At 47.1% G+C, this 17301-nt stretch overlaps 1 protein-coding gene across 1 annotated transcript in view; it reads right to left on the bottom strand.

The window, feature by feature from the left end:
• Positions 1-8556: 8556 nt before the first annotated feature.
• Positions 8557-17301, bottom strand: part of LOC139160280 (thaicobrin-like) — a 31454-nt gene continuing 22709 nt past the window's right edge. The window contains exons 4-6 of the mRNA XM_070737984.1: positions 17101-17195; positions 14834-14929; positions 8557-9191 (exon numbers count right to left, since the gene is read on the bottom strand). Of these exons, the coding sequence (XP_070594085.1) occupies positions 8785-9191; positions 14834-14929; positions 17101-17173 (576 nt within the window). The 5' untranslated portion in view covers positions 17174-17195 and the 3' untranslated portion in view covers positions 8557-8784. The remainder of the gene's footprint in view (positions 9192-14833; positions 14930-17100; positions 17196-17301) is intronic.

Raw genomic sequence — 17301 nt, 5'->3', positions numbered from 1 at the left:
GTTAAATGTACCCTTCCCATGCTTATTGTGACGGGGGCCAAACACTCCCTGCTAGGTCTAGCGTGGATGGAACCGTTGGGGATCGAAATTTCGGGTGTGTGTAATGTAAACTGTGATATTATGCCTAACTTTGTGAAAGAGTTCCCTGAAGTGTTCAGCCCCACCTTGGGATTGTATAAGGGACCCCCTATATCTTTCTCTATTGACCCCAAGGTCCCACCGGTTAGACTGAAACCTCGCAGGGTCCCCCTTCCGCTTCTCCCCAAGCTAGACATACAGCTGGACAAACTCATTAGTCAAGGTATCTTAGTCCCTGTGGAACAGGGGCCATGGGAAACTCCCATAGTGACACCCCTGAAGCCAGATGGCTCCTTAAGAGTTTGCGCTGATTACAAATCAACCCTGAATAAGGCACTCCAACACCACCCCTACCCCATTCCGGTTGTGCAACAACTCTTACACTCCCTGGGGGAGGGGAAAAGGTTCGCAAAGATCGACCTGGCGCAGGCTTACCAGCAACTTCCGGTCGATGAACAAACAGCAAACGCTCAAACGATAGTAACGCACAGGGGGGCTTTCAAATGCACGAGGTTACAGTTTGGGGTAAGCATAGCCCCAGGAATATTCCAGAGCATCATGGAACGCCTATTGTCAGGGGTAAATGGGGCAATTCCATATTTTGATGACATCTTAATTGCAGGGGAAAACCAGGAACAAGTGAACAAAAGAATAAGGGAAGTACTTAAGAGGCTACAGGACAAAGGGTTACGAATCAAGCCTGATAAATGTGTCTGGGGAACTGACAGTATTGAATTCCTTGGGTATAAGATAGATAAAGAAGGTATCCACCCCACATCAGAGAAGCTGAGAGCAATTAGAGAAGCCCCAGAGCCACGAGATAAGAGTGAGTTGCAGGCATTTTTGGGCCTCCTTAATTTTTATTCCGTTTTTTTAAAGCAGAAGGCAACAGTAGCAGAGCCTCTCCATCGTTTACTCCAGAAGGAAGCCCGCTGGACATGGGGGAAAACTGAACGTGAAGCTTTTTGTCAAATAAAAAATTTATTAACTTCTAAAAGCGTAGTAGTCCAATATAGTGCTTCACTACCCATTAGGCTCACGTGCGACGCTTCACCGTACGGCATAGGAGGAGTTTTAGCTCACGTTCTACCCAATAAGACAGAGGCCCCAATAGCATTTTTTTCAAGAACCATGACCAGCACGGAGAGGAATTATAGCCAGTTAGACAAGGAGGCTCTAGCATTAGTGGCAGGGGTAAAGAAGTTTCACAATTACATTTTTGGAAGAAGCTTTGAGCTAGTCACTGACCACAAACCCCTACTAGGCCTGCTAGCCCCCAACAAGCCCACTCCACCTTTTATGTCTCCAAGACTAATCAGATGGGCCCTTTTCCTCTCAGGGTATCAGTATGAGCTCACCCACAAGGGGGGGAAGGAAATCAATCATGCAGACGGCCTCAGCAGATGCCCCATAGCAGACTTAGTAGAAGACCCTGTTCCTGCCACAGATGTGCTAATGATAGAACTCGAGGAAAACCCACTAACCACAGCAAAAGAGGTAGCTGCACACACGCAGCAAGACCAAATCCTTAAACAAGTGGTGAACTGTGTTCTAAAGGGATGGCAAAATGATATTGTTAAACCTGAATTGTGTGATTTTAAAAACAAAAGGCTTGAATTATCATATGTAAAAGGTTGTTTGCTGTGGGGGGATAGAGTGATCATCCCCAAACGCCTAAGGGAAAAGGTACTCAGAATGTTACACGTGGGCCATCCTGGGATTGTCAGGATGAAGAGCCTAGCAAGGGGGCATTTATGGTGGCCAGGGCTAGATGCTGATATTGAAAGTTGGGTTTCAAAGTGTGACCCATGCCAAGAGTCAAGGCCCAGTCCCCCCAAAACAACTCCGGCTGAGTGGGAACAGCCTGCTGGTCCTTGGTCTAGGATCCACATTGATTTTGCTGGCCCAGTGGGGTCTCAGTACTTTCTAATAGTGGTTGATGCCTTCTCCAAATGGTTGGAAATAATAGCAATGAACAACATAACCACAAGTGCCACTATCAAGGTATTGAGCAGACTGTTTGCTTCCCATGGTTGCCCTGATCTCTTAGTGTCTGACAATGGGCCACAGCTAACAGCCAGGCAATTCGAATTATTCCTAGATGGCCTAGGGGTCAGGCATGCCCTCATCTCGCCTTACTCGCCCTGGGCTAACGGGTTGGCAGAACGTTACGTAAGGGTGGCAAAGGAGGCATTGCACAGGTCAGGCCCTGGGGATGTGCAACAGAACTTGGACCAATTCTTATTAACCCAGCACATTACCCCTAACTCGCACACACATGTAAGCCCTGCAGAGTTATTGATGGGAAGAAAGTTGAGGTCACCATTAGACAGGTTAAATCCAAGGTTCTGTGTTAATAATAACCAAATGTGTATGAAACCAGAAAGAGAAATGTATTTGGGACAAAATGTATATGTAAAATGTTTTGATGGAAATGTAAACTGGATGAAGGGAATTATTGTTAAGCAAAACGCACCCAAGACTTATGTTGTTAAACTGGAGGATGGTCGTTTGTGGAAACGACACATAGACCACATTCGGAAACGAACTGAAAATCAATTGCAACAAACCGCTGACTTGGACTCTCCCCCCTCAACAGACTTTAGTACATTGCCCGAACTAATAAACACGCAAAGAGACTTATCGGGCCAGGGGGAACCATCCAGCGACGCCGAGCCATCCTCGTCCTCCGAGGCCTTCGTTGGGCCCGCCAGGCCAAGTCCGCCGCACCGGGAGAGCAGCGGCGAGCCATCCTCCACAGTCAGTGGCGAAGGAGAAATTGGACTGCGCAGGTCAGCGCGAGAGCCTCGGAGGCCTCACCGATTGGACGACTTCGTCATATGGCTTTCTTGATGGATGAGTCCAACTATGAGGGGAGGGGTGTTGTATCCTGGAATGGCTACCTTGTAACGCTGTAAATAGTTTGTTCCTCTTTTCCAGCGCTGTCTGAGCCCAAGCAGGAAGTCGCTCCTGATTGGCTCAGACGCGGCCGGCTCTAGCTTTGGCGGGAACCGCAAAGTATAAAAGAAGCGGTTTCTCCCGGCAGAGCCAGTCGGTACTCGCTGAATTGTCACTTTACCTTGCTGAGCTGTCACTTGTTCTCTGAGCTGAATAAAAGTACCGATTGCTCAAAAACCTGTCTCTGGGTCTACTTCAGTTTCTTTAGTCTTTTCAGAAGGACAGGTTGAATGGCTTGATGAAAGAATTCCTGCTTTGGATACTAAAGGTCTCCAACTTGATGCCTGGTCACTACTAGTAAAGAAGTTGCTCCCAGACAAATAATATCAGCAAACCCCTCAGTGCATGGTAACCTGTTAGCGTTCCAATAAACACCCACAACGAAATAAAGCTCTGAGGCTAGAAGCTCCTCAAAGTTCCCATTTATTAGAGATGCCATGTTGGCAACATCTAGGAAAACCTGAATCTGAAAACTTCAGAGTTTTCTCCACACAAACCAAATTTCAAGTCCCTGCCCAGCACCCACATGTCCATCACACGATCAATCAGGCACTATCCAAAACTGAAAATGCCTCCCAGTAACTTCCTTGAAGCTGCAGGGCATAACAGCCTTGACTTTCTGTTATATAGGCTACAACATATCTCCTACTTCATATAATCCCATCCCATTTTCCCACAGTAGAAAGTGTGGCAGGCCTGAATACAAAAAAGATCAAAAATGGCTTCCAAGTCTGACACTGCCTATATTTATTTATTTATTCCATTTATTTATTAGATTTGTATGCCGCTCCTCTCCGCAGACTCTGAGCGGCACACAACAACAGGACAATACAAATCCAATACTTGTACAGTAATTAAAAACAATTAAAAACCCTTCATATAAAAAACAATTATATGTCTCATACAAACCATACGTAAAGCGGAAACGGCCCAGGGGAATCAATTTCCCCATGCCTGACGGCAGAGGTGGGTTTTAAGGAGTTTGCAAAAGGCAAGGAGGGTGGGGGCAATCCTAATCTCTGGGGGGAATTGGTATGTCTGTATGTATGTTTGGTTTTTATAATAAGGTTTTTTTTAGTTATTTTACTATTGGATTGTATTGTTACATACTGTTTTTATCATTGTTGTTAGCCGCCCCGAGTCTATGGAGATGGGCGGCATACAAATCCAATAAATAGATAGATAGATAGATAGATAGATAGATAGATAGATAGATAGATAGATAGATAGATAGATAGATAGATAGATAGATAGATAGATAGAGTTCTGTCTGGGTCACTCTGGAAGCCAAGACCAACCCAAAAAGAGAAGCCAGACACACCGGTAAAAGGCAAAGGCAGTTTATAAAATTCAAGAAAACACAGGTAACAGAAAATGTCCTTACAAACAGGAAAACGCTGTATCTTCAAATATATCCACGAAGGCAAAAGTCCATGCAGCAATACAGGATTCTTGCTGCCAAGACGAGGCTCTAGATAGCAGACCTACACCTCCCACGGGTCTTCCAAACTGCTGGGCCACAAGCCAGGAACAGAGACGTCGAGAACAAAGCAGGACACCGTAACTCCAACTGATAACACTCCACATGGCTTCAAGGGCTTGCCTGCCTTTTAAACCCTGCTAAGGAGGACCACACCCAAGCCCAGCTGTTCCTAATTCAGTGCTGATAATACTTCTTTAATTGCTCCTTTCTTTGATCTGAACGTCTCTGTCGCATGTCAATGATGGCTTGTGCTTCATCACCTAATGATTCCAAGCTACTGGCTGGGGAGAGCCTCCCCCGGGGCTCTCATGCTGTTCTCCTTTGTCCCATTCCTGACTTTCCTCTCCCCTGTCCGACTGTTCAGCCCCCTCCTCTTCGCTGTCATCCTCTTCCAGGCATGGAGCCAGCAGAGACACAGCCGGTCCCTGAGCAGCCTCAGGCTGAACCACAACAGATAGATAGATAGATAGATAGATAGATAGATAGATAGATAGATAGATAGATAGATAGGTAAATAAATAAGACGCTGAGTTTGTTGATTGAAAGATTGGCAATTCAGAGGTTCGAATCCCTAGTGTCATGTAACGGGGTAAGCTCCTGTCACTTGTCCTAGCTTCTGCCAACCTAGCAGTTTGAGAGCACGTAAAAAATGTAAGTAGAAAAATAGTGACCACCTTTAGTGGGAAGATGATAGCATTCCGTCTACCTTTGGCATTTAGTCATGCTGGCTAATGACCACAAATACGCCTTCAGACAGTGCTGGCTCTTCGGCTTTGAAACAGAGATGAGCACCATCCCCCAGAATCGGGAACGACTAGCACATATATGCGAGGGAAACCTTTACCTTTAAATTACCAGCAGGTGAATTACATAAACCCAGTATCCCTGTAGCAGAACGAAGACAACATATGGATAACTCAGCAGTGGGCAAAATCTTAGTATTGTTATTCATGCAGGTGATCTCATTTTGATCAGACAAATAGAACGGTGGTGATAAAGATTAAATGTTAAGTTAGAATAGCAGAACAGACTAATGAATTTCAGAAGAACTCTTTGCATTTAAGAACACTGATATCAGAGGGGAGGAACCTGTGAATCTCCAGCTGTTATAGAAACATAGAAGACTGACGGCAGAAAAAGACCTCATGGTCCATCCAGTCTGCCCTTATACTATTTCCTGTATTTTATCTTACAATGGATATATGTTTATCCCAGGCATGTTTATATTCCGTTACTGTGGATTTACCAACCACATCTGCTGGAAGTTTATTCCAGGGATCTACTACTCTTTCAGTGAAATAATATTTTCTCATGTTGCTTTTGATCTTTCCCCCAACTAACTTCAGATTGTGTCCCCTTGTTCTTGTGTTCACTTTCCTATTAAAAACACTTCCCTCCTGGACCTTATTTAACCCTTTAATATATTTAAATGTTTCGATCATGTCCCCCCTTTTCCTTCTGTCCTCCAGACTATACAGATTGAGTTCATTAAGTCTTTCCTGATACGTTTTATGCTTAAGACCTTCCACCATTCTTGTAGCCCGTCTTTGGACCCGTTCAATTTTGTCAATATCTTTTTGTAGGTGAGGTCTCCAGAACTGAACACAGTCTTCCAAATATTTATTCTAAACAAGAGTCTCTCTCTAACACGTTTCCCAATTGGCAATGCTGTTGGAAATTGTAGTTTAATGAACATTTGGATGGCCATAGATTTCCCATGCTTGACATATGTCATCATAATGTGTCTTTGTCACAAGATTCTGAAAGGAATCAGATGAACTTTAGAAACACCACAAAATACTGAATTTATTAATCTATCTCTCTTATAAACCAAAAGCCAAAGAACAGATACCATATTAAAATTTTACCAATTATCAATTTATTGGTTAAGTTCAGCCCACCCATCCCAAATTCATTCAATTGTGTTCAACATTCCATTCAATTATTCAATTTTGCCCATTCTGCCAAATTTCAGAAACTGAGAGACTGAATCCTTTATCTTTGGAAAAAGTAAGCTTTTGATAAACCATGACAGACTGTGCTAATTTAGAATAACAAGAACACTGAGCAAAGCCTTTAGTACTGAATAAACCCCTACGCCTTGAGAGAGATTTATAGCCTTGTTTCTCCAGCTTTTGAGCTTGGAATGTGAAATTGCATCCTAGAGAAATTCACTGTGAATGCAATCCCTGTTTGTAATTGTTGCCAATTATATTCTGTGTAAGAAAGAATAAAGGGTTTAATTGTTGGAAGATCAAAGCCTTGGGAAAAGATTTGTGAAATTGCCTTAGTTGGACCAAAACAAACCTCAGGAGTGTGGTTGCTGTTATCTGGATAGAGGGCTTGACTGGAACTATGCTAAGTGTAAACTCATCTGAAAATTACCCATGGTAATTTTATAACATAGTTGAGGCTGCAAAGTGACACAAACTACTTTGTCAATGTCAATTACGTTCTGTCTTTGTCTCACCAAGGAGAATCACTTTGGTTGTGATTGGTTGTAAGCTTCTGTAAGGGGAATGAAATTTTAATCTGCATATGCGTAAGCTCATTTCCAGATTTATTAGGATAATGAAATGTTTTGATTGTCCTGGTGATAGCTTGGGTCAAGAGAACACACAAAACTAGAAGCCTGCTTGTTTTTGTAGGGTAATCATAAATTGGAAGCAGATCATATTTAAATAATGAAAGTAATAAAATTTAGCCTTTATTATAGGACTTTATTATACACATATAATTCCTTTTGTCCAATTGATCAAAGAGATTTGGTATATTACTGGGACAATCTTCAACATGGCTTCGCCATAATTTCCTGCAAGAAACCTTTATGCCTATAATGGAAATATTGTTTATGCAAAGGAGTGTAAAGTGCATGCCACAAACCCTTATAAGTGTGGTGGTTAGCTCTGGCCCAGCTCCTGCCCCAAGGAATGTGCAGGTGGATGTGGGGGAAACATCCACATGCCGCAGGCCTGTTTTGTTCCAGATGGAATCTGCCGATGAAGCCTCCTCTGACCAAGGAAGTGTGAGTGACAGGGAGGAGGTAGAGTTTGGCACACAGCCCAGGAGGAGATCAATCATCTGTATCATCCCTGGATTCTGAACAAGAATTAATGACACATCCACGCATGTGTAGAGTGATGCATAGGAGACAACAACTGAAGGATTATTACAAGAGAAAATGAGGTCACCTGTGGTTGGGTGGGTCTGCTGTAATTAGTGCTACAAATAAAAGCACAGCTTGGTGTTTTAGCCTCATGGCAGTTTGTCTGATTCATTGTTTTGTCAAGATCATGGTTTTTGTGCTGTTCAAGATTGTGTGTGGACTCTCTGGACTTTAGAATTGGACTCAATTTCCCAGTTTATTGGGTGAGCAATTGGATTGCATTTAACCTGTGCCTTGTGTGTACCAGAAAATCCCTTTGACATTTAAAAAGAGAGCTGTTTCTGTTTTTCTGTTTATAAGAATTTTTGGGTTTTCCTTTTATCGTGTGGTGTGTGTCTTCCTGGACTAATTACCCTGTAATTACAGGTGGTTGAAACACGCCGGCAGAACAATAAGTTTGGGATTTAAATGCTGTTTGGCAGTTTGGGGATGGGGAGGGACATATAAAGTATTATAGGACATATAAGACATATAAAGTATTATATACACGTAGTCCTCGATTTATGAGCCCAATTGAGCCCCAAATTTCTATTGTTAAGCGAGACAGTTGTTAAGTGAGGTTTTCCTGATTTTTACGGCCTTTCTAGTCAAGTGAATCACTGCGATTATTACATTAGTAGCACAGTTGTTAAATGAATTGAGTTTTTTCACTTGGTTTCCTTCTTGGAAGGTCTTAGGTCACAAATACAGATCACATGACTCTGGGACATGACTCAAGTGACTTTTTTTTGATAATGTGACTATGGGAATGCTGCAACAGCCATAACTGTGAAACATGGTCATAAGTTATATTTTTCAGTGCTGTTGTAACTTCAAACAGTCGCTAAACAGAATTTATTAATAATAGAATAGAATTCTTTATTGGTCAAGAATGATTGGACACACAAGGAATTTGTATTGGTGTGTATGCTCTCAGTGTACATAAAAGAAAAAGGTACATTTGTCAAGAATCATGTGGTACAACACTTAATGATTGTCATAGGGGTCAAAAAAGCAATTAAATGCTTGAACAGGCATCTCAAAGGTTGCGTAGAGAGAAGTCCCTTGTTTTAAACCAGAATTGTAACTCCTTAAAGAATTGTGAGGGAAACACCTCCCCCTAAGTAATCACGATAATACTGACCCCCCCAAACAGGTTAAAAATAATTTGCCCCCCATTGTAATCCCAAAACAGAGTAATATCTCCAGAACTTTTCGGAGAACTTTTCTGAGGCTCCAGTTGCTGAAGCAACCAGAGACCACTTTGTTCTTCGGGGACAAGTCTGAGGTAACTTTTTCTCCTCACAATTTTCCCGGCCAACCCGACAGCCCATTCCCTTTGTGTCCCATACTTCACTTCAACGAAATGTTTCCCTGATCCAGGAGACCTCAATACACAGGAACTGTTATTGAATCTCTCTGGATTGTCTGGCACAACTTGGGGGACTCCCACATTTTCCACAGTCTTCTTGTCTGACGACACAACCAGTGATTTAAATGCTGTGTTTGAGTCAAACTTCACGTCAGCTGCAAGAAGAAAGATAGAACGTCAGAATTAAAATGAATTTATAGTTTGGTTATATCTTACATATACATACATACATACATACATACATACATACATACATACATACATAATAATAATAATAATAATAATAATAATAATAATAATAATAATAATAATAATAATTATTATTATTATTATTATTATTAATTAGATTTGTATGCCGCCCCTCTCCATAGACACTCGGGGCAGCTCAGAGCAATAATAAAAACAATGTATAATAACAAATCTAATATTTAAAAATACAGTGGTACCTCAAGATACGAACCCCTCGTCTTACGAACAACCCGTGATACGAACCCGGGGTTCAGAAAATTTTGGCCTCTTCTTACGAACGTTTTTCGTCTTACGAACGCCAAACCCGAACTTCCGGGTTCGGCATTCCGGAGGCTGCTGGGAAGCCCCGCAGCCCGGCTGTCACCTTTTAAAACAGCCGGGGGGCTTCCCAGCAGCCTCCCGAAGCTGAACCCGGAAGTTCGGGTTTGGCGTTCGGGAGGCTGCTGGGAAGCCACCCGGCTGTTTTAAAAGGTGACAGCCGGGCTGCGGGGCTTCTCGGCGGCGGCGGCAGCAGGTTGGTAAGACGGAAAACGTTCAGGAGGCCGCTTTGGGTTTTTGGCTGGGAGGGAAGGCAGGAGGTCCGGCGCTGGGGAAGGGAGTCAGGAAGGTCCTCCTGCTCCCCCCTCAGTGAAAAACACAAAGACGGTCTGCTGCCGCATGACAGGCAGGGCGGAGCAGCATGGAGCAGACCGCCTTTGTATTTTTGGCTTGGGGGGGGGGAAGCAGGAGGCGCAGGATCGGGCGGGCGGCGGGCGAGGCGTGACCGAACGGGCCCGGCTCAGGCTAGGACGGGGCGGGCAGCGGCTGGGCGCGGCGGCGAGGGTGCGTCCGACTGCTTGGTTTCCCTCGCCGCCGCAGGCAACGTGCGTTGCGAACTTTCGGGCCGGCCAGGCTCAGTGGATCAAGTCGTGCCTCCTGGGCTTTCCGTCACTGAGCCGGCGAGGCTCAGTGATGGGAGGCGCGGCTTGATCCACTCAGCGGCCCGGAAAATTGCAGCTCGTGTTGCCTGCGGCGGCGAGTGACGCCAAACCGAGAGCAGCATCACCGCGGCTCCTGGCTCGGTTTTCCCCGCAGCCGCAGGCAACACAGGCTGTGATTTTCCGGGCCGGCGAGGCTGTGACAGGAGGCGCGGCTTGATCAGGGAGGCGCGGCTTGATCCGCTGAGCGGCCCGGAAAATCGCAGCCCGTGTTGCCTGCGGCGGGGAGGGAGGCCAAGCCGAGAGCAGCATCACCGCGGCTCCTGGCTTGGTTTCCCTCGCAGCCGCAGGCAACACGGGCTGTGATTTTCCGGGCCGGCGAGGCTGTGACAGGAGGCGCGGCTTGATCCGCTGAGTGGCCCGGAAAATCGCAGCCCGTGTTGCCTGCGGCGGGGAGGGAGGCCAAGCCAAGAGCAGCATCACCGCGGCTCCTGGCTTGGTTTCCCTCGCAGCCGCAGGCAACACGGGCTGCGATTTTCCGGGCCGGCAAGGCTGTGACGGGAGGCGCGGCTTGATCCGCTGAGCGGCCCGGAAAATCGCAGCCCGTGTTGCCTGTGGCGGGGAGGGAGGCCAAGCCGAGAGCAGCATCACTGCGGCTCCTGGCTCGGTTTCCCTCGCAGCCGCAGGCAACACGGGCTCCGATTTTCCGGGCCGGCGAGGCTGTGACGGGAGGCGCGGCTTGATCCGCTGAGCGGCCCGGAAAATCGCAGCCCGTGTTGCCTGCGGCGGGGAGGCCAAGCCGAGAGCAGCATCACTGCGGCTCCTGGCTCGGTTTCCCTCGCAGCCGCAGGCAACACGGGCTGCGATTTTCCGGGCCGGCGAGGCTGTGACAGGAGGCGTGGCTTGATCCGGAAGGCGCGGCTTGATCTGCTGAGCAGCCCGGAAAATCGCAGCCCATGTTGCCTGCGGCGGGGAGGGAGGCCAAGCCGAGAGCAGCATCACCGCAGCTCCTGGCTCGGTTTCCCTCGATGCCGCAGGCAACACGGGCTGCGATTTTCCGGGGCGGCGAGGCTCAGTGATGGGAGGCGCGGCTTGATCCACTCAGTGGATCAAGCCGCGCCTCCTGGGCCTTCCGTCACTGAGCCTGGCCGGCCTGGAAAATCACAGCCCGTGTTGCCTGCGGCGGCGAGGGAAGCCAAGCCGAGAGCAGCATCACCGCGGCTCCTGGCTCGGTTTCCCCCGACGCCGCAGGCAACACGGGTTGCGATTTTCCGGGCCGGCGAGGCTCAGTGACGGAAGGCCCGGGAGGTGCGGCTTGATCCAGGAGGCGCGGCTTGATCTGCTAAGCCTAGCCACCTTCCCCAAGGAGCCTCCCAACCGCAGAGGAGGCAGGGAGAACTTTGCACCACTTCGGAGCCCAGCGCAGCGCATCGTTGGGAAAACCTTCAAGGAGATAGTGGCAGCAGGAAAGAAACGGGCTCCGAAGCGGCGCAAAGTTATCCTGCCTCTCCACCTCCTACCCCTGCGGCCGCCTTCCCAAAGGAGCCTTCTGGCTGCCCAGGGGGCGGGGTTAGCTTTGTGCCGGGGGAGCGGGGGCTGCCACCCGAGCGCTCTTGCCCAGCGGGAGGCGAAGCACTGGGGTGGGGGGGGGCTGTCGGGACACCTCCTACCCCAGCACTTTGAATCCCGCCAGCCAAGAGGACTCGGGCAGAAGCTTCTGCCAGACACAGGCGATGAGGGGGAAGCTTCTGCCCGAGTGCTCTTGGCCGGCGGGATTCAAAGTGCTGGGATGGGGGTGTCACGACAGTCCCCATCCCAGCACTTTGAATCCAGCAGCTTCTGATGAAGACGGGCGGTGGGCGGGGCGAGCTGCCACAGCCCCTGGCTTCCGCGCCGCCCGTCTTCATCAGAAGCTGCTGGATTCAAAGTGCTGGGATGGGGACTGTCGGGACACCCCCATCCCAGCACTTTGAATCCTGCCGCTTCTGCTGGATACGGGCGGTGGGCGGGGCGAGCTGCCACAGCCCCTGGCTTCCGTGCCGCCCGTCTTCATCAGAAGCTGCTGGATTCAAAGTGCTGGGATGGGGACTGTCGGGACACCCCCATCCCAGCACTTTGAATCCTGCCGCTTCTGCTGGATACGGGCGGTGGGCGGGGCGAGCTGCCACAGCCCCTGGCTTCCGCGCCGCCCGTCTTCATCAGAAGCTGCTGGATTCAAAGTGCTGGGATGGGGACTGTCGGGACACCCCCATCCCAGCACTTTGAATCCTGCCGCTTCTGCTGGATACGGGCGGTGGGCGGGGCGAGCTGCCACAGCCCCTGGCTTCCGCGCCGCCCGTCTTCATCAGAAGCGGCGGGATTCAAAGTGCTGGGGTGGGGGCCTGTCGGGACAAGCCGCGCACAAAGGCCGAGGCAAGGCTGAGCAGGCTGCGAGCGCTCTGCCAGGCGGCCAAGAAGCATTCAGGGCGAAGTGACTTCGCCCTGAATGCTTCTTGGCCGCCTGGCAGAGCGCTCGCAGCCAGCGGGCGGCGGCGGGGGGGGGAAAACCTCGCGGGGAAGCCGGGGAAGAGCGATCTTCTGCCGGCCATGGGCGAGCGGCGGGGAGTCGCCAATGGCCGGCAGAAGATCGCTCTTGCTGACCTGATGCCTCGCGGTGAAGCCGGGCAAGAGCGATCTTCTGCCGGCCATGGGCGACTCCCCGCCGCTCGCCCATGGCGGGCAGAAGATCGCTCTTGCCCGGCTTCCCCGCGAGGCAGCAGGTCAGCATCCTGGGCGGGCGAGCGGCGGGGAAGCCGGCGGCTGTGGCAGCTGCTGCCCCCCCACCTCCCCGGCTGTTTTAAAAGGTGACAGCCGGGCGGCAGCGGTTTTTTGGGGGGTTTTTTTTGTTGTTGCACGGATTAATAGACTTTACATTGTTTCCTATGGGAAACAATGTTTCGTCTTACGAACCTTTCGTCTTACGAACCTCCTCCTTGCACCAATTAAGTTCGTATCATGAGGTATTACTGTATCTAAAAAATCCTTATTTAAAAACAAGACATACACACAAACATACCATACATAAATTATATAGGCCTGGGGAAGATGTCTCAATTCCCCCATGCCTGACGGCAGGGGTCACTTTTAAGAAGTTTACAAAAGGCAAGGAGGGTGGGGGCAATCCTAATCTCCAGGGGGAGCTGGTTCCAGAGGGTCGAGGTCACCATAGAGAAGGCTCTTCCCCTGGGTCCCGCCAGACGACATTGTTTAGTCGACGGGACCCGGAGAAGGCCAACTCTGTGGGACCTAACTGGTCACTGGTATTTGTGCGGCAGAAGGCGGTCCCAGAGATATTCCGGTCTGATGCCATGAAGGGCTTTATAGATCATAACCAACACAACATATATGTTTGTGTGTATCAAGAATTGCCCTAAAAATGGGAATTCCAGGTATATTTATAAATGAAGAGGGAACAGCCATCACAATCTTCAGAACGTTTAAAATTTATTTAAAACTGCTAAAATTACTTACCTTTCCTTAGTCCTCCACTAACTTTGTCAGAGTATTAAAATCCCCATTGAAGTCCTGGTTGATCTTCTATAATTTAGATTTATATACCACTTTACAGTGCTTCACACCCTCTCTAAGCAGTTTACAGAGAGTCAGCCTATTGCCCCCAACAATCAGGGTCCTCCTTTTACCGACCTTGGAAGGATGGAAGGTTGAGTCAACCTTGAGCCTACTGAGATTCGATCTGCCAAACTGCTAGCAGCCGGTGATCAGCAGAAGTAGCTTGCAGTACTGCACTCTAACCACTGCACCACCGAGGCTCAGTTTGAGCAGCTCATAATGCTGCTCAATTTGCTCATTGCCTGCTTCATAGGCCCACACCTTTCTTTCCCTTCTGTAAATAGCTTTGTTGTTTTTAGCTTAGCCATGCTACCAGGTGGAATTACTGTTGCTTTTTTTCCCTTTTTGCATATTGCCTCTTTCTCTCCCCAGGGGGTAGAATAGGGCTATGGTGAGGCATTTCTTTGGAGGTACTTATCCCTAGTTTCTCCCCCTTGTTATTCCTCCCTCCCTTACTACATACATTACCTCCTCTAACATCTTTTTTGCCCATGATCGTGTATTGGGTCTATACAGTAGTGTTTCCCAACCTTGGCAACTTGAAGATATTTGTACTTCAACTCCCAGAATTCACCAGCCAGCAAACGCTGACTGGGGAATTCTGGGAGCTGAAGTCCAAATATCTTCAAGTTGCCAAGGTTGGGAAACAGTGCTATACAGAATACTTTACACTAGACTTGAAATTCTGAGCTTAGAAAACCTAGAACTATGCCGTCTTTGGCATGACCCAAGCATAGTTCATAAAATTATCTGCTACAGTGTCCTACCTGTCAACCACTACTTCAGCTTCAATCACAACAATACACAAGCACACAAAAGATACAAACTCAAAGTGAACCACTCCTAACTCGATTGCAAGAAAACGTCATTGCAATGAGATTGTCTGGCATTATTGTTCACTTGACCCAACTATCTTGGAGAAAGACACCTACTTTTCTTCTCATCCAAGATGCTTTAAATTCCAGCAATGTTTACGATACCCTTTGCCCCTTCCTTCAATCTTATTTAAACCCGTCACCTACCTTTCTTCCAGTTCCCAGGAGGCAAAGCCAGAGCCCGTCCACCATTTTCTTGATCAGCAAAAAGGCACAGTGTGAACAGGAGCGTGCAACAGAGTCCTAAACATGGACAGAACACAAAGGCAGGAATAGGTGAAGCATTGCTTATACTGTCTTAGACATAAAACTGGGCATAATTTAGCACTTGCTGTCACATATATTGTACAGATAGTCTTCAATTTACCATGGATTCCAAAAAGACCCTACTTACTACCTGGATTTGAAGTATGGTACCAATCAGAGGTGGGTCCTCCTGGTTCGGACCAGTTCTATACAACCGGTAGTAACTTGGTGGCCTGGATCCCTGAATCTAGCAGCGACCCAAGCTTGCCATGCCCCTGGGCCAGTTCTCTCGGCAACGCCCTCATCTCTTTTTTTGTTTCTGTGCATGTACCGTGTTGTGGTTGGCTCTGGCCCAGCTCCTGCCCCAGGGAATGGGGAGGTGGATGCAGGGGAAACTTCAACATGTCACAGGCCTGTGTTATTGCCGACAGAATCAGTTCAGAGTTTAGTTTCCTTGGACGAAGAAGAAGGTGGGAGTGACTCGGCAGAGGAGGGCTTGGCACACAGCCCAGGGAGTCAATCTCCCTTATCTTCCATTGATTCGGATGATGATGTTTTGGACCCACGCAAGCGCAGAATTATGCGTAGAAGAGACCAAGTAAGAACATATTGCAGGAAATAAGGGAGGCCACCTGTGTTTGGGTGGGACTCCAGTAATTAGGGCTGCTGCTATAAATAGTAGCATGTGGGTTTGGCCATTATGGAAGAATATCTGATCGGAGTTCATCAGGAATCTTGTGTTGCTGGACTTTGTTGCTTTTTCACGCCTTTGAAACCAAAGCAGAGCAATGTGTGTGTGTGTGTGTGTGTGTGTGTCTCACTTCAGTGGAAGAAGAAGGGGTGTGAAGTTTGTTCACAACTGCTAGCTAAGTACTTAATGACTGCTTAAGGGAAATTGTACAGACTACCCGGTTGTTTTGGGAAGAATGCTCTTTGCAATACAAAAAGAGTGCTTAGTTTATTTTGAATTTTGTGATAAAGAACATTGTTTTGAATTTTCAAACGTGAGTGTGTCTGAAATTTGTACCCTTGAATTTTCAGGAGGCTCCTACCAGAGAGCCCGGAAGAATATATAGAAGCTTTGTTTTTGTATTGCGCATGTGCACGGCGCATCCCTGAGTGAATTGGCAGTAAAGAAAACTGGAACTTACCTCTGGTACCAACATCTGGATCCATCCCTCCACCCCCAACCCTGATCTACAATTCTGCCCATGGTCATATCAGTGTATTTGGATGACATTTTGTAATGTCCCGTGGTCATGTGACCAGAGTTTATGGAATTTTAAACAAAAAACAGCATATACTTCCAGCTTCCGGCAAAAGATTCCCCATCAAAACAATGGGTTTGCTTAGCAACTGTGGCATTTGCTTAACAAGCATGGTGTTCTTTTTACACCACTATGTAAGCCTTGTGATTGCTCCAAAAAAAGTAATATAGTAGGGTGTAGTCACTTGATGACCCATTTAATGACCATCATGACTTCCAACTGAAATTGTGGGTTCAATTATGGTCATAAGTCAAGAGTGGGGGTGTGGGGACAAGGGCCTGGACTTTCAACTGGGTGGAGAAACCCCTGGGATTTCAGTTTTGGGTTTCTCCCAGATGTGTCAACATGGCTCTGCTAATAAATTGGAACTTTGAGGAATACTTTGCCTTGGATTCTGATTTAGTTTTCGATGCTATCTGGAACCCTGACAGTGCCTACCAACCCTGACTTATTGTTCCCATTAATTAGTACGCCTTCCTTATCCTTATCCTTATTTTATTTATTTATTAGATTTGTATGCCGCCCCTCTCCGAAGACTTATGCCTGTTTATACTTGTATGTTTATATGTTTTGCTTATACTTATTTCCTCATACATACTTGACAGAATAAATAAAATAAATAAAATAAACAATGATTCAGTGATTTCCAAAGCAGAAAGAAATGTTTTGCAACATATGAAGGCATTATCTTTATATTTTTTATCCAACTTTTAAAAAATATATAACTGAGGGCAGCCAACATACTTAACAGGACAGGTCACACTGATCACACTGGGGCAAAATATGCACCATATGATCAAAGGGGGATACCTGAGTTGCCAAGATATTTTTGCACAAAAGAGAGCTGAAAGTTTTGAAAGAGCAAAACAAAATCACAATCAGGATATATTTTTTCTTTACCTGTGAGCTTTGACAGGACATTCTTTGCTTGTAGGAAGTTCAAACTGAATTGGAAGCTAGCAGAAAGAGACATGACTGTTACAAACTCTAGTCCCCTACAGAAGCAATAGAGAAAATTTATTTATTTATTTATTCATCCATCCATCCATTTATTCATCCATCCATTTATTTATTTATTTATTTTAAAAATTATTTATTTAT

The sequence above is a fragment of the Erythrolamprus reginae genome, chromosome 2 (genome assembly GCF_031021105.1).
Source record: "Erythrolamprus reginae isolate rEryReg1 chromosome 2, rEryReg1.hap1, whole genome shotgun sequence".
NCBI classification, from domain to species: domain Eukaryota; kingdom Metazoa; phylum Chordata; class Lepidosauria; order Squamata; family Dipsadidae; genus Erythrolamprus; species Erythrolamprus reginae.
This window is presented reverse-complemented; position numbering and strand designations above follow the sequence as displayed.